We start from the raw sequence: 21,412 nt of genomic DNA, 5'->3' as shown, positions 1-21,412 counted from the left end.
ATGTCTTTAACAACACCAAAGATTTCCTTGATCTGGACGCCGTTGTTGATTGCTCTAATGAGCGTTGAATTGTCAGAGAACATCTTGATTCTGATGAGATCAAGGTTCAAAGCTGCTGTAATACACGATCGGAGTGCTAGGGCTTCTACGATCAAGGGGAGTTGACGAAGTTCATGGTCGTTGATCCTGTGAGGGTTTGCTGGTTCCGTTGGTCTGTGATTGTCCATCCCAATCCCGCTTTCTTGGTGTCCTTGAGCCAAGCCGCATCAGACTTACATGTGGTCGTGGGTTCGATTGATCTGCTCTGTGGTTGGTGTGTTTGCCTTGCGATGAGGGGGAGTGCTTTCCGGGGGTTACTTGCTGTCTCCTGTGCAAAGGTCCATTCTCGTGCGAGCCTGATTCCTTTTGTCACGACTTCCTTTGCTGTGAGATGTCTTCCTTCGAAGATAACCAGATTTCAAGCAGTCCAGATGGTCCAGCAGATCCACGGTAAGATACTTCCTGTGATTCCTGAGGGTGGGAGACAGATTGCTTGTCTGAATTTGATTATGACCTCTTTGAAACTTGCGCTTGTAGCTAGGTGAACTACATTGTGAAGCAGTATCATTTTCCATACTTCTTGAGCAAATGAGCAGTTGAAGAAAATATGACATGCCGTTTCCTTTTCCTTGCATCTGATACGGAGGCCTTCAGCTTGGATACCTCTGCTTTGTAGATTATCTCCTAATGGAAGCGGTTGTTGGGTGATCGACCATAAGAAGACCTTCATTTTTGGAGAGCACTTTGTTGACCAGATGTCTTTGATCCAGTTATACTCCTGAGGATTTGGGATTTGCGGTGTGATTGATCTAGCCGCTGATGTATTATAACCAGATTTCGTGGAGTAGTTTCTTGATTGTACTGGCTGCCAGATGTAGATGTCCTCTGCCCCCTTCTTACTCGGTTGGATACACTGGATCTCACTTGCATACTGAGGTAAGATTTTTTCTATTCTCTTTGTGTTCCATCGTAGATCATCAGTAAGTAGGTCAGCAACAGTGAGGTCCAGGTTACACTCTTGAATAGGGACATAGAGCTTTATGTGTTCCGAGAGTGAGATCCATGATTCATGCCATACCTTAGTTGTCTGTCCATTGCCTATAGCTTTCCCAATATTTCCTTTGAGAAGATCTCTTCCATGGAGGATGCTTCTCCATCCATGGGAACAGACAGTCGGAGTTTGAACCTTTAGGAACGACTGCTTGTGACAATATTTGCCTAGTAGTATTCGTGCTAGGAGACTTCCTGGTTTAGTTAGGAATTTCCATGCTTGCTTAGCTAGTAGAGCTTGGTTAAACAACTGAATGTCTCTGAAACCTAATCCCCTACTGGTTTAGGCTTAGACAATTTATCCCATGAGACCCAACACATCTTTTTCTTCTCTTCTGAGTCATCCCACCAATACATTGTCAATACTGATTGAATTCTTTTGCATACGCTTGCACGTAGTTCAAAGCACGACATGGAGAAGGTAAGGATCGATGTGAGTACTGATTTCAACATCGTGAGTTTGCCTGCCTTAGATAAGAACCTCGTTGATCTTGTCGATGCTCTATGTCTGATTCTATCCACTATGGACGTGAATAGGTCCCTTTTCCTCCTACCAAAATGTTCTGGTAATTCAAGATATTTACCTGATCCTCCTTCTTTTGAAATCTTCAGAATTTCCTTGACTAAGGTTCTTCTTTTAGGCGGAGTCTTAGAGGAGAAGGTGATGGATGATTTGTCTGCATTTATTTTATGGCCAGAGGCTTCTTCATACTGCAGCAGGATACTATTGAGTTTTAGGCAATTCTTTTCGCTTGCTTGGCAGAAGATCATTGTATCGTCTGCAAATATGAGATGATTTACCCTCGGGCATCCTCTTGCAACTTTGATTCCATGTAGGGTTCCGTCTTTCTCTGCTTTTGTACATAGACCCGACAAGACTTCGCCACAAAGAATGAATAGATAGGGTGATAGAGGGTCTCCCTGTCGTATGCCTCTCTGTGATTTGACTGATCCATGGGCTGTTTCATTGATTAGATAGGAATAGGAGACTGTTGAGACACATTGCATTATCCATGTAGTCCACTTTTCATGAAAACCCATTCTTTGCATTACTTATGCTAGAAAGTTCCACTCAACTCTGTCGTAGGCCTTAGACATGTTTGTCTTAACTGCCATAGTACATCGTTTTTTAGCTTGTGATGTCTTGAGATATTGGAGTACCTCATGTGTTATTAAAACGTTGTCTAAGATGGCTCTGGATGCGGTGAAAGCTGATTGATTCTCTGAAATAATCATCTCTAGCACTGGTTTGAGTCTGATAGATAGCATTGTTGATATAATCTTGAAGAAAACGTTGCATAATGCTATCGGCCTATAGTCAGTGATCCTTTTAGCTCCCGTGATCTTTGGGATCAATCTCACATGAGTATCATTTTGCGAGGTTCGGAGTATACCGGTGGAGAAGAAACCCTGGATGTCTTGTATCACTGCTGGTCCCACGACCTCCAAAGGTTGTTTTCTTAAAGTCTTATTTCACATGCTTTCAGAAATAATGTTTTCTCTAGTTACAAAAGCAGCACAAGATTTCGATATGCATATCCACTTGATAAATATAATACTTACTGTATATACGAAAAATAGCTGCTTGAAGCTACTATCTCGGTAATTGTTCTGTAGAAAGGGAGATCTTTGTCGACATGAAAGCTTTAACTCTGGGTCAGGCTCACGTACAAACAGAAGCAACATTAAAAGTAATATACAGAGAGAAATAAGATAGCCTTCAGACAAAGTCACATAGGCTAGTACCATCATATACAGTCAATGCCCAAGGAAATAGCGCATGATGAGTAGAATGCTAGCCATTCAGATTCCAACTCCATGAAGAGATTCCCTTATCACGTGATTTTCTGAGACCATGAAACCATTCCATAATCCCAGCATGTTTCTTTAGCTCAAGCAATAACGCCTCTTCAAGCTTAGTGATGATGTCTACGCACACAAAGCGCATATGTTATAACCAATCCATAGATCACATCAGTTTCTTCAAATCTAAAAAAACATACATTTAATCGTTTGTTATAACCTTGAACTGACATCTTCCCTTGTTAAAGAGAATTAGAAGTAATCCCATACACATCGTAGAAACCACCTATGACTTTCTGGTCATAGTTAATAACCAAATGTCCCTACAAAAAAAAGAAAAGAAAAGTAAACACCTTCATGATCATCTTTAAATCCCCCATTTTCATAATCAAGCAGAGTGGAAGCATTAAGCAGTAGCAGTGATCAAATCCAGCAAACCCCTAAGTTCTCTAAACCGCAGCCTCTCTAGACAAGTTAATCTAACAATTAGTCAATGTATACCCAATAGCGAAGGGATGAGACGTCAACGGGAATCAAGCTGAGCCGTATGCACAGCCGCTGCCAGATCAGATCCCGCTGGCTCAAACGTTTCCAGTCTCGATCATCAGTCTAGTCGACTTGTCTAACATATGATGCTCTCGGATGTGGAGTTTCAGAAGAAGATGATTCATCTTCTGGGATTGTTCGTCGATGGCGAAATTAAGAAGCAAGGACGGAATCAGTGGCTACCTATATGCTTCACTTCGTTTTTAACCTCTATCTTCATCCTCGTCGTCTTCCTTTCCTCCTCCAAACTCTAGACCTCTCTATCTTCAGTTTCAGACCTCTCGCCGTGAAAATTTAAGATGCCTCCCGTATCTCGAAATAATCCTTCACAATCCCAGACTTGCTCCACCGGTGGACAACCTTCCCATCATCCTCTCCGCTATGATCACTTCCTAAAATCAAAGGGAATCTCCGCCGAAGACTTTCCTCGCCTCATATTTCTATGCCCACAGCTCTTCTCTGCGACTTTCTCAATCTCCCAAACCAATCTCGTCTTCGATCAAGAAAAAGCAAAAGGTTAAGATGTGAATGACGTGGAGAAACCAAATATTTTCATGGGAAATTGCACCCTATACATTAGACTTTTATCCTAATTAAGCAAATACCCTAAATCTTACAATGTGATACCATTTTCTATAGACACAAACTAGTCACATCATATATGTATTTTTATTTTTTTTGGATTTTAAACCAATTCACCATATTTTCATTAGCTTTCAATTTTTTTTTCATTTAATGACATGTCAACCTCTTAAGACTCTAAAAGTTTGATGTATCAACACACCAGGAGAGAACGTAGCACTATTATTGTGTTGATTTTGTCTACGAAATCAAGTTTATGTGTAGTAAAATTCTAAACGGTCTTTTACAAAATCAACGGAAAAGAAAGCTCATAATGACTATAGTTCACAACTGAAGCCCAACATAACCCGAAAAGCCCAACCCACCTTAATTTAGGGTTTCCCACATTCATTCAATGTCTCTCCATTTCCCTTTATATTTTCGCAGCCGGAAAATTTTCCATCTCCTTCTAAAATTTGCGCCAAGACCCAACAGGAAGCAACGATGCCGGCAAAACAGAGGACGCCGAAGGTCAGCCGAAACCCTGATCTGATCAGGGGAGTTGGCAAATACTCCAGGTCGCAGATGTACCACAAGAGAGGTCTTTGGGCTATCAAGGCCAAAAACGGCGGCGTTTTCCCTCGCCACGACGCGAAGTCCAAGGTTGCTGCGGTAGCTGAGAAACCACCAAAGTTCTATCCTGCTGAAGATGTTAAGAAACCTCTCGCCAACAGGCGCAAGGCAAAGCCGACCAAGCTCAGGTACTTTTATCATACACACTGTCACGTGGTCTTAGATAGAAAGTTAGTTCGATGTAACTTTCATTTATGTGTTAGGTTGTTTGGTTAGTGGAGTTAAGTTAAAAGTCCGACATGTATTGTTTGGTCTGGTTATACTCTCTCATGTATGTGAAGACAAATTAATTTGATTTGATATGTATATGTAACTAGAGGATGAGATGTATATTGAATATTTATACGCTGTAATCTCTTTCAGCTTTTCTTAGTTATGTTTCTGATTTAATCCAATCTACTTATGACTGTATTGCAGATCCAGCATCACCCCAGGAACAGTGCTGATGATCCTTGCTGGTAGGTTCAAGGGCAAGAGAGTTGTCTTCTTGAAGCAGCTTCCCTCTGGTTTGCTTCTTGTGTCCGGTGAGTTTTTTTCTACTTCTCATGATCTTTGCCACTTTCTAGTATCCATAGGGCCGAATCTTAAATTTAAGAGACCATTAACATTTTAAAATAAGCTTTATAATTTTGTATATATATAATGTGGAGCCTAAAAAACATATATTATTTTTAAAAAAATTGGGAGTCAAACCGTATGTCTCATTAGGCTTTGCTTAGGACCGAAACGGCAATTCGCTACTTCTTGTCATCTAACTTGTTCCTGTTTTGTAATTGACCCTTCAGGACCGTTCAAGATCAATGGTGTGCCTCTGAGACGTGTTAACCAGTCTTACGTGATCGGAACGTCCACAAAGGTTGATGTTTCTGGTGTTAGCCTTGAGAAATTCGATGATAAGTATTTTGGAAAGGTGGCTGAGAAGAAGAACAAGAAGGGAGAAGGCGAGTTCTTCGAAGCAGAGAAAGAGGTAATCATCTTCTTTGGGATATATATCTCTATACCAGCTACTTTGATGAATATATAATATGACACATCTTCCTTCGCAGGAGAAAAAGGCGTTCCCACAAGGGAAGAAAGATGACCAGAAAGCTGTGGACGGAGCATTGATCAAAGCCATTGAGTCAGTTCCTGAGTTGAAGACTTACCTTGGCGCAAGGTTTTCACTGAAACAAGGCATGAAGCCACATGAGCTTGTTTTCTAGATTTCAATATAAACTTTTATGTGTGTGTTTAGAGTATTGTTTACTCTCAACGTTTGTTTTTGTTCTTGTCCACTTACTAGAATTTTGGCTTATACATTCTATATTTTATGTTTTCACATTTGGTATAAACAATCGATCTTAATGTGAACTTTGAAGCAATATATTTCAATAGATAGTAGTACTCTTGTTATGTTGAAAAACTAACTTGGATGAGAGCATAGCTTTTTCCACTTGAGTCTTTTGTTGTAATGTGATTGATACTAATATACACTTGTCGACCATTATCTTTTTGATGCATAGCTCGGAGTTTTTGACAATCTTGTGGCCGCAAACGAGTCGTGAGCGAGTTCTACTCTCCTTTTACCCCAATTTGTTTGTTTATCTTTTAGCTTCAAAAGGATAAAAGCTGACCATAGTAGCAACTAGCACGTAATGGCCTATTGGGGAAAACATTTGAGTCACATGTAAGTTGTGTTTCGTGTTCAACTTTGATTTGGGTGTAATCAAAATTCAAAACATTCGCAATCTACAGACAGCCCCATAACTAATGACTTAATTATTACATATTACTTTTTCTATATATATTTCTTAGGTAAGCTATTTAAATTTAATGTTTTTTAAGTGATATCAATATTCCATGATTCAAAGAGTTTGTTGATTTAATGTCATACTAGATCTTGACCCGCCCGACCGGACGGGTATTTCTTTTATGTTTTTAGTTTTTTTTTTGTTTATATTAAATGATGCATTTGTAATATTGAAACATAAATTTATATTGAAAATTAATCTTTGCAGCTATAATAAAAATTAAAATTAAAATTTTAATAAAATATTTTGATATAAATTTTAAATTTTCTAATTAAAATAATATAGAGGTGGTCATATTTTTTCCAATTTCAAAATCTAAGTTTCCTTAAAGACAAAGAAAATAAATTTATAAGTACATAAAATATATAAACATATTTGGAACTATAATTTCTATTAAAATAAATTTGATAAAGAAAAATAATCTTGCTGTTGTTATTTATTTCTAGAGCTTGACCCGTGACCGTATGAATATTTACTACACATTTGTTAATATAACATTTTTAAACATAACAATTTCATTTATTACTTTGAATAATTATATTTTGTGATTTTAATCATCTATTATATCACAATGTATAATATAAACAAATCCAATATTTATAACTAATTGGACTTATATTGTGAAAGCATTATACTAATATATGAATAAACTATTTTATATTTTATTTATATGTTATATAAATTGATTATGATGTGTGATTTTTTTATTTTTTTATTTATTACTTATAAATATTAAAAATATTGAATATGTTAATACGAAATACATTAGAAAATTTATTTTGGTTATGATTTGATAAAAGAAATCTATTATTTAAATTTTGGAAAGACATTAAATGCTTAAATCTATTATTTAAATTAGGAAAAGACAAGCATGCTTAAATATAGGTTCAATAAATATCTCAATGGCATTTTAATGTAAATAAGTGGTAAAACTAAGGGGTATTTCTATTTTGTACTTCTCTTTTAATAATATAGAAGTTAAACAATTGACTTTGGACACACAAAACAAAACAATGGGCTGGCTATATAGTATTCGTATATTTCTTAAATTCTAAAATCTTGTTGAAGTCTAACCGGCTACCTATCGAAATTCAAAATTGTCTATGAGAAAAGTGAGAACACAAACACATAATTAAATTGGGAATTGTGTCATTATCTGCAAATAGAAATATTCGAATTGTTGGTATCTCAATCAACATTAAGGTTAATATAATAAAAAGGCTATAGAAGAAATTGAAAAGTATGAAAAATGTTTCTTAGTTGAGTACCTTTAAAAATATTTAAGAACTTCCATATACTGTATATGTGTTAATTTCTTAATTGGTTCAATTATACTTAAAAGTTAACAATAAAATTATATCAATATTATGTATATTTTAAGATTTTGAACTGATAATAATGCTTTAAGCTGACAATAACTAAAAACGATTATGATAAACTGGTTCTAAATTGTCAGCCAACCAGGCCACCATGTTTTAGAAAAATCTACAAGAACAAAAAGTGGCTACCAAATCTTAGGTGGCCAATTTATTTTAGCTCTCTCTAATTTGATAGCAACCAATATTTATCATTATCGTTATATATTTTTTGCAAAACAAATTAATTCTTTTGTGCACCCAACAAAATTTTATACTCCACAATAATTATTTTCGGTCTATAAGTTACACGTTACAACGGAGCACATAGCGATCCAGATCTATTAGCCGGTATAATAAAATAACGAAACTGGCAATTTCAAAAATTCAAATCATTTGCTAGGAAATCGATATCGTGTGTTTGTCTCGAACAACAGTTGTAAGTGTAAACGCACACAGTAGAATGTAGAATAAATATCATTAATTATGATTACATAAAGCCCTAACAAAAATTTACCAAACAATCTAGAACATGCTTTGAAAAAAATGAATACACGACGTCATCATAAATACAACTACTATTGTGAATATTTTACCATAATACGCAGTAATGTACTTGGATTTTACAACTATTTGAATTTTTCACACTTCTGGAAAATCTGAGAAGGAAATATGTGTCTCCATTTTTTTTGGGTCAAATGTGTGTGTCCAATTTATATAGGAATATATAGAATAGATAAATAAATATTATATATAATTTAAAAGAAAATAAAACCTATAAATAGTCTTACATACATATTACATAGCCTCATGTAATAATAATAGAGAAACAGAACAAAAACTAAAGAAACGATATGATGTCATTTTTCTCCATAATTTCTCTCCTGCTTCTTCTTTTCTCTTTGTCGTCGGTGGTTATCTCGGATGGCGAGTCTTTTCGGAAACTTCCGGTGCCGGAAAATAGGTCAGGTCCTGAAGCTTTCGCCTTTGACTCCACCGGAAAAGGATTCTACACCGGAGTCTCTGGTGGAAAAATACTGAAGTATACTCCTGAGACGGGTTATGTCGATTTTGCACAGATCACAGAATCATCGTAAGTTTTTTCTTTTGATGTCAAATATCATATTTTCATAGTAATTTAATCACAATATATGCTTCTTCTTGGTTTGGTTGAAATTAGAATCTAAGGTCATTAACATAACCCATTTCTTTGTGATTAATATCTAGTGAATCGTTATCATTTCCTTATTTTACTGCAAATTTTGGAAACCACTTTGGTATTACGAATGATTAGAGGTGTTAATTCATTACTTTAATTTTTTTCAAAAAGATGATCATAATTAAATTTGAATCCTTGTTTTGGAATATTTGGTTTAGACCATGATCAAGTATATGTGGAAAACGTAGACTTCACTAAATGATGACAACTTCACATGCATATAATAGTCTTGCTACATGTGTTGCGTATTTCACAAAAATGGGGGTAATGAAACAATGTTTATTTATTTTATCAACCGGTAAAATTTGATGAACGATTAAGAACTTTACAAGTAGGGGATGAGTGGACGAGATGCAACCATAAAGTTCCTCTCCCTCGTGCTTATCGACGACCGGCGCACATGCCTTTTCCTGAAACAAGTCAAAACCAAAAGTCTAAACATACACACACAAACAAAACTAGAGATATGTTACGTAGTACTAACGCAATTTATATATTTTAATTTCTTTGTTTTCGATTGTTATTTACTTATTCAGGAACTCTTCATGGTGCGATGGTGTAGTCGGGACGGCTTTAGCCGGAAGATGCGGTCGACCGGCGGGGATAGCCTTCAATGAAAAAACAGGTGAGCTCTACGTCGCCGATGCACCGTTGGGTCTTCACGTTGTGTCTCCCGCCGGTGGCTTGGCCGTAAAAATCGCCGACAGTGTTGATGGAAAGCCCTTTAAATTTCTCGACGGTCTTGACGTTGATCCAACTACTGGTGTCGTGTACTTCACTTCCTTCAGCTCACGCTATACCCCAATGTATTTTTCTTCTCTCTTCCTCCTAATTATATTTACAAAAAGTGTCTATGGCAAATATATTTTTAACATAATTTTAAGGAAACAAACTAGATTCTAACCCGCGCTGTTGCGCGGGATTTTTTATATTAATATATATATATAATATCTGTTTTTAAATAAAAAAATTATAATTTGATGATAATTTCTAAATTTCGGTTTGCGTCAAAATTGTATTTTTTGGTTTTTAGTTTGGTTCTGGTCCGATTATAGATTTTTTTTGGTTCAAGAAATATAGTAGTGGCATGGTTATTTATAATTTTGGGTTTGATTGGGTTTTGTTATTTTCGTTTGGTTCAAATAACAATGTTAGGAACCTGATAAAATTTTGTCTTCAATTTGAGGGTATAGATCTGAACATAAATATAGAGTTTTTGATCTTGATTCTAATTTAGGTAGCTATATTTTACTGTCCTTATATGTAAATTATGTGTAGGGAATCGGTATATCTCAAGATTATATACCATATTATAAAATATATGCTAATTTTGTGCATGTATATAATAGAGTTAAGATGTATATTCAACAGCTATGATCAGAATATACCATTATCATTTTGAAGTAAAATTTTTTTGTCTAAATAAGGATTAAGTAGATGTATTTTAGGTAATCAATCACTATATATTGGTAGTTGTTGAAACTAATTATAAGGAAGTTAAATAGATTGAGAATACTATTGTCGATTAATTTATAAGGAAGGAAATGGGGTTTTAATAATTGTAATATAGTTATCTTTAAAAAACAATTATCATCAAGTTTGAGAGATGAATTGGTGACTGAAGTATGTACAAAGAATATTTTCAGTTTATATTCATTACATATTTAATTTTATTTAATTATTCTCTTAATTTAAAAAAAATACATTTATTATGTATACTATAAATTAAATTTAAATTAATTATACACATAAAAATTACATATTTTCAAGTATTGATGCTTATTTTCTTTAAATTAAAATAATTTTATCCTTTCAAAGCCCGAGTAAAAATTTAGTTAATTTAATTAGTAATACATTATATCATCTCTAAAATTTAGTTAATTTAAAAATAGTTACTTTTATAATTAAAAGTAACATTGATTTAAATTTTAAAATAAATAGAGATAAATTGGCGTTAAATTTAATTATATTTTACAATTTCATTATTTAGAAAACACACATTTATTTGAATGGTCTTAAACGTATAGGAATTTGGCAAATTAGAATTTAATTTTGTGGGTTGGTAGGTTGAAAAGAATGACAAAACAATTGTAAACGTACCCAAAACAATTGTAAGCGTTTAGAATTCAAGTTTGAGAATGCAACTTATTATATTTATACCACAAAAACAATTGTAAACGTACCCAACTTAATAGTCAAAAAGCTAACGCATATGTGGTACTTCAGTTTAATTTTTTTAGTTTTTGTGGTATAAATATAATAAGTTGCATTCTCAAATAGTCAAACTTGAATTCTAAACGCTAAACTTTGAAATTCAAGGAAACAGCTATCATCTAACCCTATAACTCTTTAGTACAATAAATCAAAACTTCTTACATAATATTTTTTTTTTTGGGATCAAATTTACATAATAATTTAACCTATACAATTACAGAGACAATATTACCAGCAAAAAAAAACCTTATATTATACGTATTATACAAATGAAAAGAAGGAAACAGGAAGCCGTCAGATTCAAGAAACATAAACATCTTCTTTCAGGGTTTTTAACCGTCTGATTTTTAAAGAAGCTTTTCATCTCTCGGCAAGTCCATTTTCTGCGAGCATTCAAACTTTTGACCTTTTTGGTCTATGTCCAGGAAAAAAACTGTGTGCACAATAAAGCTACTCTAACCATTTCTTATAACTCAATCTCATCAGAGCTCTTCTTCTTGAGCAATTTTTTTACCCATAAACACCTCAAGTTTCTTCTCTTGATGTATCTTTTTAACTCAATCAAGCATAGCACCTTTATGGTTAGACGCTTTATCAAACTTAAGAACTTTTTTTCTCGTTTAAGCTCAAGAAGAAGAACCCCAAACCTGAAAACATCGTTTTTCTCAGAGGATTGATCAGTTGATAGATATTCAGGAGGAATGTGACAAACCGTGCCTCTAACTGCGGTTGTGATATGAGAATCTTGGTGATCCAAGAGTTTTGCCAAACCAAAATCACCAACCATAGTTTCACAGTAATCAATAGTAATAAAGAAGTATATTCGCTGCTTTCACGTCACGATTAATAATCTTCTGATCACATTGCTCATGGAAACACAAGCCCTCTTCCAGCTCCTATCATTCTAGACTCGACGCTTGCATTAGACATGTAAGGATAAACCAGAAGCTTTTCAGTTTGTGTGATGCAGAACAGATAAATTGATCAATTTCGACTTCTGACTGAAAATGAATTTCCCCTCCTAATGCATTTTCATCTTTAAGACTTTTCACCGCAACCACCGTACTGTCTCCAAGTATTCCTCTGTATACATTTCCATAGCCTCCTTTTTCCCAATTGGTTTTTACTGGTAAAGTTATTTGTCACGACCTGAAGCTCCCTGAAACCAAATCTCCTGAGGTGTCCAAGTGAAACTTCCTCATAATGATGCCCATCTGATAAGCCATTACAACATAAGTTTCTTTCAAGTGAATCTTCTAAGAATGTTGTATTGTATGCAAGTAAGAAACTGAGAAATTTCTCAAACCTTTAACATCAAAGAATGTCTTTTGGTTTTGTCTTTGTCTCCACCATAAAAACAACCCAAAGGCAATGAAGATCAGTGATACAATTCCAACGCTGATTCAACCCCAATTGCCATTTTGTGATTCTTAGATCTACCCCAGGTATAATGGCAAAGAGAAAGCAGTTGTTAGGTAGGTATGATCAAATGGTGTACACGATTGGTAGAGGAATTGTTTGCCTAGATTCTAAAACCCAACCAAGATATAAAAAGTTGTTTAGTCGTCAGCTTATACTTGGTTCAGTCATTAACATGAAAGCACATCAGTGAAGTTTATGATTATCTGAGTCAGTTTTGAGATCAAAGTCAAAACTCTAAAGCAGGATCATGAAATCGTTAGCAGTTTCTTGGATTCGTTGACGGCTTTGATATGCTGTTGAGATTTCGATGATATGGCAACAATAGGTTTAATTTCGTTGATTGGGAAAACTGGTTAATAGATATGACTAATTTAATAATTAGGAAAAGGTGTGTTAAGAAGATAAAATGACATTAATAAAATTATAGAAATAAGAGTGTCTATATATTTAGTCACAACAATTTTAATAAGGCCAAATTTAAAACATGCCATGGTAAATTTCAAATAGGACTCTGTTTTAATAGATTAGATGATATATCTTTGACTTTATGACATGTTTAATAATTTCAAAAGAAAAAAATAGCATAAGGAGTAATTCATATATGAAACTTTTTACAAATGGTGTTTTGACAATTAATAGTTTTAATAATTAAGATTTAATCACAATTTGTGTATCTTCCATTATTTTCGTTAATTTTATATGATTAAAATCAATTAAACAATCAAATTAATTATAAATTAAAATATAGATTTTTTCTAATATATGTTATATTTTGATTTTTTTTAGAAAGACTATTAATTATTAAAATTGTTAAAAGTCTTATGCTAAAATTTTTATGATCAATGATTTGATATTTTTATTATAACAAGATACACATAATCTTACAATCTTATGAGTTAAAAGTCTTATTTAATATACATTTAAAATAATATATATATATATAAATACATAAATATTTTAATTTCAAAATTTGCAATAAATTTTCAAGAACATTTATAAATTTGAAACTTATTAAATATATCACATTGAAAATTTTGTTATCAGTGATTTAAAAAATTTGTTTTAAAAAATATGGATGTTCATAAAACTATACAATTATAAAGTCTCGTTTAATAGATAGCCATATTAAAATATAATATATATATTTGTTAATATAATTTAAATTTAATTATATGCAAAACATACAAATTTAATTGTTTAGATTTATTTACGATATGATGGTAAATAAAAAAAGTAATTTATTTGATTTATGTGTTTGCACCAGTATATATTTATTATTTGTTATTAAAAAGTGTAAAATAAGTAATAATATATAAAGTAATCAATGTTTATATCGGAAAAGGTGCAGATAAGTGGTTATTATTCGGCATTGTATATATTTGTTAACTATTACTAAAATTAAAAAAATGTATAGTAGAACACTTAATGTTTATAATCACCAAATATCATTATTTTAATGAATTCATCCTGCACAGGGTGCGGATTATCACCTAGTCATTTGTTATTTAACATACTTATTTTTCTGGTTATGTATGTAGTCAAGTGTTGATTGCATTGGGATTAAAGGACGCGACCGGAAAACTCTTCAAGTACGATCCATCAACAAAGGTCGTGACCGTATTAATGGAAGGTTTAAGTGGCTCAGCTGGTTGTGCCGTGAGCTCGGATGGTTCGTTCGTGCTTGTCAGTCAGTTCACAAAGAGTAACATCAAGAGGTATTGGATCAAGGGACCTAAAGCTGGTTCATCTGAAGACTTCACAAACTCGGTCTCAAACCCTGACAATATCAAGAGGATTGGTTCTACAGGAAACTTTTGGATCGCTTCGGTTGTGAACAAGATCGTTGTGCCGACAAACCCATCAGCGGTCAAAGTGAACTCCAATGGTGAAGTGCTTCAAACAATTCCTCTAAAAGATCAATTTGGGGACACTTTGCTTAGCGAAGTTAACGAGTTCGATGGTAGTTTATACATCGGGACTCTCACTGGCCCTTTTGCTGGAGTTCTTAAGCTTTAAATTTGTTTAAAAGTATGGTTAGATCTCTGATTTGAAGGCCGCCGGTGTTTACCATATATGTAAAGTTTATTTTTTTATTGAATGTCAAAGGTCACAACCATATATCATGGTCTGTTTGTCTTTATATAAAAAATAAAATGTTTTTAACTCTTTTAACCAAATAGTATTGTTTTGTAAATAATTAAGAACAAATTAGATCGGTCATGTTTTACTGAATTATTATAGTTTGCAAAGATGCTTGTTTTTTTCTTCAAAGATAAAATATGAATTATAAACACAACGAACTAATTCGAATTTGATAAATTATAAAGAGAAAAAGACTAGGATAGCACCAAACGAAGTTTTTGTTTCCAAAGTAGCACTCAAGGCTCAAAGTCACAAAAATAGGTTTCATTAAAGAGGTAAATATACACTTATACCCCTTGGGTTAATTAATCCAAACCTTAGGGTTTAGAGTTAAGGGGATGAGGTTTTGGAATTAGGGTTTAAAATTTTATAAAAAATAAATACTAAAATAAAAATAAAAAATTTTAAAAACAGTTTCAAAAAGTATTTTTAAATTATAAAAAGAAAATTTGAAAAAAAAAAAATTTCGAAAAAAAATTTCAAAAAAAAATTATAAAAATTTAGAATCTGAAAAATATAATCTGAAACTATAAAAAAATTTTCTTTTTTTCATTTTTTTATTTTTATTTTATTTATTTTTATTTATTTTTGTTTGTTTATTTAATTTTAAACCAAGGGTATTAGGGATATTTTACCCTTTAATGAATGTCATTTTTGTGACTTTCTCCTTCTAGTGCTATTTTTGTGACATAAACTTCAAAATGTGCTATTATTGACAATTGCCCGATTATAAATAACATATGTATTTATGGACCACTTTTTTTGGGAGAATCTTCCGCAAAGTTTTCGGTATATAGTTATCGATTTCATGGACATTTTAAAATTGGCATAAACGAAATCTTTACTTTTAAACTGAGCCACATGTATCAATTATACAGAGGGTGGCCTAAAATACAAAGATAGAGATCACGACTTTACCATCTATGCAGATGGTATTGTACGGATGGGTCATGGACAATTTCTCAGGATAAAATTGATATAGTATGTTAGAAGGTTTTGATAGATTGATAGGGACAAGAAACACTAGGGCTAGTCTGTCATCTCTTCACTCATAAGTAGAAACGCTTATCTGGACAATAGAATATATGAAGAATTTACATCAGTTTCATGTCATATTTGCAACATATTATTTTCAATTGGCGAAGATGATTTAGGAACCAGAAGAATGATGAGCTTTTGCAAGTTATTTGGAAGATATCAAGATTCCTTGAAATGAAGTTTTCATAACTCAGAGATCATTCATGTATTACGAACATCAAATTCAAATCTTACACGTAGTGTCAAGAAACAACCGTCATTTATTTTCACATGGATCGGAGTTACCCATATAGTTTACAGAGTCTTCATGAGTATGTAAATATTGGTGACAAAAAAATAACATATACATTAACATTATTAGTTTGTAATTAAGAAGTAAATTGAGTATTCACAAAATCATAGCTTATAAATTTTGTCCAGTCAGGCTCTTAAGCTTTCCGATTTTAACTATACACTAGAGGGTTTGTCCGGGGTACGCCCGGATTTTTTCTATAATATTATTAAATTGAATTAAACTTGCGTATTTTTATTGTAAGATATTAATTTCTAATGAAATTTTATTGTAACTCTTTTTATATGTAAAGAGTAGTGCATCTCATTTTAAAAGAATGGTTATGGTTGATGTTAGTGAATTCAACTGTTGTTATATTATTTTGGTAAATGATGCTATGTGCGGTTTGTATATGGGGAATTGCCAAAAATAGCACTTTTGAGATACCACTTTTCATTTCTACCTTAATCAATTTTACCATTAAAATTTTAATTGGCAAAGTACCTTTGTACCCCTAACTAATTAAACCTAAGACTAACTCTTCTCTCCTACATCTCACGATAATTAAATCTCATCATCTCAGATTCAAATCGGCGACGGATTCCGGCGGTGACGAGTTCTCCGGCGAGATTGGACGACTCTGCAGAGTTGTCCGGCGAGATCCGACGAAGCTACGGCAAGATTCGACGAAGCTACGAAGAGATCTGACGAAGCTACTGCGAGATCGTACGAAGCTGCGGCGAGATCCGACGAAGCTACCGCGATCTCTTTCAGGACGCTAAGAAACTCTAACAAAGGTCAAAGGATAATAGATGTTGATTTTCGTCTCTTTCTGTAATTGTAGTTTTTGTTTCTCAAAATCGATATGTTTCTGCGAAGGAAGAGGGAGTTTTTCTCGTAAAGTTTTCAAATCTCAAGGTTATAAAATCTTATAAATATTTATCAGTGAAGAACGTAGTGCTTATGTATTATTGGTTTTGATATGTTTTTGTTGATCTTTCTTGTTTTGAGACTTTTTTTGTGTTGAATATTTTCAATTCCTTCCTTGATCCCTATATTTCTTATAATCAGGTTATGATTATTGAACCAATGACGCTCCAGTAACCATATCCAATTGCTCCGACCAAATCTCGCTCCGGTGAACACCAACAAGCTCCGGTGAACACGATCGACAAACTTAAAGATAGTTTGTGTCAGTGGATTTGATTTCCGAGTTCAATTGAGTAAATAAGTTCAATTAAATCTATGTAAAACCCCAAATCTAATTGACGTGTTTGAACTTTGAAGTGCACATTTCTTAGTTAAATTACAGTGAATCTTGTTTTTGGAAGTGAGTGCTTATGCGTAGGAATAATATGTGATTGGGTTGTGTCCAGAATTTGAAGATCGACGAGGTTGGTGAGCTGTTTGAAGAAGTAAGAGGGACTCAGAATAAGAACGTGGTTTGTGAGATCAAAGAATTGCAGATTTATAAAGCTTTATAAAAGTTGCAGAGTTGGCTTCTTAACACCATCTTCTCTCTCATCTTCTTCAGACATCTCTTATACTAAAACAATCGTATATCTCTCCTAAGACTTGCAAAGTTGAAGAGGTTAGTTGGACATCTAAGTGAGTTTGGCTGCAATCGTTTTTTTTTTTTACAAAAGAGAAGTGTGATGTGGAGAAACCTTGATGTTCTCAGATTATGTTTGAAATGACAATTTTTTGTTGAGAACAAGGAATTATCTCTAATGTTCAGATGAGAGCCTTATATAGTCCTTTCAACTCATAGTCTTGCTCTTTCCATGAAATGGCCTATTATTCTGTGGCTAAGTAATTGAGACTACTCATTTTTACTACATTTTGTTTCTTGTAATAGAAATCAAGCTTGGTTAGGTTGACGTTGAATGGTCTAGATTTTGTGCCAATATTCATGTGACCAAATGGGTTACATGAAGGGAAACTTGTACGGAAGAGAGAACAAGAAGAGAAATAACACATTGTATCCAAAATTCAAGTAAAGAAACATGTCGTTCTAATGTTTTTAGTGTCTAAATTATGAAGGTAAGTAAGGATTCCATATCAAATGATTAAAATACAGACAAAAGATATACTTTATAACGCCATGAACAAACAAATTGTTTACATACCCTCTATAAAAAGTTTATAAATTCTTTATAAATAATTTATATACCGTTATAAATGGTTTATAAAATTTATGTATTGTTTTTATAAACATTTATAAATGATTTATAAACAGTTATTTATTTTTTTACATATAAATCTTTATAAACTATTTTACATACTCTTATAAATTGTTTTATAGGCCTTTATAAATGGTTTATAGACTCTTACAAAAAAATTGTAAACCTTTTTAAAAGGTTTATAAAATTCAGAATTTGTTTTTAGTAAATTTTATAAATGATTTATAAACTCTTATTAATTATTTATATATCCTTATAAACCATTATAAACAATTTTACAAACTCTTATAAATTGTTTTTATTAGTCCTTATAAATTACTGTAGACTTTTATAAATGATTTAAGAGACTTTCTAATTGGTTCCTAAACCTATAAACCTTATAAATTGAATACATAACCCATATTAATTGTTTATAAACTTTCATAACGTTTTTATAAACAATTATAAATGGTTTATAGACTTTATTAATTGTTTTATAAACCTTTATAAATGGTTTTGAGACTCTTACAAATAATATATAAACCTTTATAAATAGCTTATAAACTTTACAAACTGATATATATATATATTTTTATAAATTATTTATAAACTTTTATTTGCTCTTAAGCTTTATTTTCTTCATTTTTATCTTCTTTCATGTGTTATTCCCTACATCATATGCTGCAAAAAGTAAAGCCACAAATCCTCGTTTCCATTAGCTTTTCTTCATTTTATATCCTTGTTGGGCTAATTGCACAACACTGTAAAAATCCATGTCATCAAGATCAGGATGTGTTGGGGTCACCAAATGTTTGTATTCCTCAGAGAATCCAAATAATGTATTAACCACAAGATGTAACAAAGAATAAACAACGTATTATAAGTCTCTCTAATTTATAAATTTATAAACCCCTATAAAACTACATTTATAATCGTTTATAAAACACTTAACATTATTGACCAAGACACCGATTGGATAATCACTTTTGGATTGTCTAGTGGTTCTGTTCCAGCTTCGTAAATCCTTGGAGGCAATCATGAAGATGTGCAAGATTCATTGCTATCTAACTGCAAGACGAAATAAAAAGATGATGTTAACTTTTAATCGTGGTCTAAAGATACCTTATCCAAGCATAATGTTCATGTATTTCGGTAACAGTCTTACAAATAACACAGCACAAGACTTCTCGAGTTCACACGTTTATATGTTGTTCTATAGATATATATGATGAATTCTTGTTTAAGAACTTCTTTTATAAAATCTTGTAAATCGTTGAGCTGTATTATCAACAATATCCTAAAATACAGATTTATAAGGGGTTATAATTCCTTAATATGCAGTGTACTATTGGAAAATCTCTCTCTTAGCCGAAACTATTCAGATGACAAGTCCAAATCAACCGTATTCTATTTTGGATAAACAGAAGGAAGAAAACCCTAAAATTACTTGAAACCCAGATTTATAAAGGATTTTAAGTTATCAAAAAAACTCAATGTTCACTATCGAAACTGTTTTTCTTAAATCGACATGTTCAAATGAGAAGTCTAAAGCAAAAATGATATGAACTTAATAAAAGGATGATATGAACTTCTAATCATGGCTTAAAGATACCTTATCCAAGCATACTGTTTGCGTATTTCGACAACAATCTTACAAATAATATAGGATAACACAACACAAGACTTCTTTAGTTCACACATTTATATGTTGTCCTATAGACATATGCGATGAACTCTTGTTAAAAAACTTCTTTTATAAAATCTTATAAATCGTTAAGTTGTATTATCAACAATATCCTAAAATCCAGATTTATAAAGGGTTATAATTCCTTAATATACAGTATTCACTATCGAAAAATCTCTCTCTTAGCAGGGACCATTCAAATGACAAGTCCAAATTAACCGTATTTTATTTTTGGATAACAGAAAGGAGAAACCCCTAAAATTACTTGAAACCCAGATTTATAAAGGGTTTTAAGTTGTCAAAACTCAATATTGTTCACTATGGAAATTGTTTCTCTTGGATCGACATGTTCAAATGAGAAGTCTAAAGCAAACTTGTTTGATTTTTTGGTAAGAGAAAGAACAAAATCAAATATTTACTCGAAACAAACAAAAGAATATAAGAATTAGAGACATACGAGTTGTGAATCTTGAACATGAATCAACATTTAAAGGCTTTGAATAGCGATTCTCTGTAATCCGCTTTCGTCGCCGGTTGCGTGAGAGAGAGAGAGAGATGGCAGATCTCGACGGAGACGGCGGATCTCAACGGAGACGGCGGATCTCGACGGTAAGTCCGAGAGAAGATGAATCTCGAAAAGAGAGAGGAAAAGTCGATGATTGAGAAGAAGATAAGGTAAGGGTACTATTGTCTTTTGTTCATTAAAGAAAGTGGTATTTATGAAAATGTCCCTAAATTGGTGGTAAAGTTGAATAGTGGTATCAAACAAAGTGTAAAAGTAAAATTTTCCCTTTGTATATCTGAATTTTTAATTTTTATCTTATTACTATATAAAATATTTTGTATGAACTTGAATTTATTTTTCATATTTCTTTTTTTTTTGAATTTTAAGCAGTTTTAACTGAATAGTTCATTTACTATTTGATTTGTTTCTTCCAATAAATTTAGAAGATAATTTGCTATTTCTTATATTATACCACATATTTTTCGATATTATAAAATATGTTTACAACTTATGAAATAAAAATGGACTTTGATAACTAACAAAGGGGAGTAATTTAATTTGTTGTTGGTTTTTTTGTCAACGTAATTTGTTGTTATTTTTTTCTCATGTCACCTATTTTGATCTTATATATGGTATGATGTGATTTTTGTATTTTTTTTCATTTCCATTTGAAACTCTGAATTATTTATATTTTTATGAATTAGTTGAAATAATTTTAATGGTATTGTGACCACCAGTACTAATTTCACTACATTGTTTTGATTAATTTTTAAAATATATTGTATATATTAAGTTATTGTAAATATTTTTAGATTTTGGATTTACTGCTTATGACCAACATGATATCTTGAAATCTTATAATTATCCTTATTTTTCAATGACTTGTAAGCAACTATAACATCTATTATATACTCAAGCATACAAAGAAATATTTTGACTACACCACTGATCACATTCTTATAAGTATTGTTAAGTGGA

The 21,412-nt window shown here is 32.4% G+C and overlaps 2 protein-coding genes and 1 long non-coding RNA gene across 4 annotated transcripts; all 3 read left to right on the top strand.

The window, feature by feature from the left end:
• The first annotated feature begins 4,429 nt into the window (after nucleotides 1-4,429).
• Nucleotides 4,430-6,017, top strand: LOC103852878 (60S ribosomal protein L6-3). Its single transcript, XM_009129775.3, has 4 exons — nucleotides 4,430-4,760; nucleotides 5,050-5,156; nucleotides 5,418-5,599; nucleotides 5,679-6,017. Exons 1-4 carry the CDS (start codon nucleotides 4,504-4,506, stop codon nucleotides 5,832-5,834), a joined length of 702 nt encoding a protein of 233 aa, XP_009128023.1. The 5' UTR covers nucleotides 4,430-4,503; the 3' UTR covers nucleotides 5,835-6,017.
• A 2,561-nt stretch (nucleotides 6,018-8,578) lies between these two features.
• On the top strand, nucleotides 8,579-14,847 carry LOC103852877 (protein STRICTOSIDINE SYNTHASE-LIKE 12). 2 transcript variants are annotated; one of them, XM_009129774.3, is made up of 3 exons: nucleotides 8,579-8,867; nucleotides 9,533-9,802; nucleotides 14,171-14,847. In XM_009129774.3, exons 1-3 carry the CDS (start codon nucleotides 8,632-8,634, stop codon nucleotides 14,646-14,648), a joined length of 984 nt encoding a protein of 327 aa, XP_009128022.1. In that variant the 5' UTR covers nucleotides 8,579-8,631; the 3' UTR covers nucleotides 14,649-14,847. The 2 variants fall into 2 exon arrangements, with proteins under 2 accessions (XP_009128022.1, XP_009128020.1); XM_009129772.3 differs by having other exon boundaries at nucleotides 8,582-8,870.
• A 471-nt stretch (nucleotides 14,848-15,318) lies between these two features.
• Nucleotides 15,319-17,691, top strand: LOC108870858. The gene is made up of 2 exons (XR_001957424.2): nucleotides 15,319-16,880; nucleotides 17,155-17,691. It is a non-coding gene; the product is annotated as an uncharacterized LOC108870858 (long non-coding RNA).
• Nucleotides 17,692-21,412: the final 3,721 nt, after the last annotated feature.

Source organism: Brassica rapa, chromosome A02, assembly GCF_000309985.2.
Source record: "Brassica rapa cultivar Chiifu-401-42 chromosome A02, CAAS_Brap_v3.01, whole genome shotgun sequence".
NCBI classification, from domain to species: domain Eukaryota; kingdom Viridiplantae; phylum Streptophyta; class Magnoliopsida; order Brassicales; family Brassicaceae; genus Brassica; species Brassica rapa.
Note: the sequence above shows the minus strand (reverse complement) of the source record. Positions and strands in the feature narration are given on the sequence as shown.

What these genes read in the sequence shown, in the direction of transcription:
- LOC103852878 (XM_009129775.3), top strand. Translation starts at nt 4,504, where the DNA reads ATGCCGGCAAAACAGAGGACGCCGAAGGTCAGCCGAAACCCTGATCTG. An exon ending in TGGTTTGCTTCTTGTGTCCG is followed by an intron (nt 5,157 to 5,417) that starts GTGAGTTTTTTT and finishes TTGACCCTTCAG; the next exon opens with GACCGTTCAAGATCAATGGT. An exon ending in TCTTCGAAGCAGAGAAAGAG is followed by an intron (nt 5,600 to 5,678) that starts GTAATCATCTTC and finishes CTTCCTTCGCAG; the next exon opens with GAGAAAAAGGCGTTCCCACA.
- LOC103852877 (XM_009129772.3), top strand. Translation starts at nt 8,632, where the DNA reads ATGATGTCATTTTTCTCCATAATTTCTCTCCTGCTTCTTCTTTTCTCT. An exon ending in GCACAGATCACAGAATCATC is followed by an intron (nt 8,871 to 9,532) that starts GTAAGTTTTTTC and finishes TTACTTATTCAG; the next exon opens with GAACTCTTCATGGTGCGATG. An exon ending in AGCTCACGCTATACCCCAAT is followed by an intron (nt 9,803 to 14,170) that starts GTATTTTTCTTC and finishes TTATGTATGTAG; the next exon opens with TCAAGTGTTGATTGCATTGG.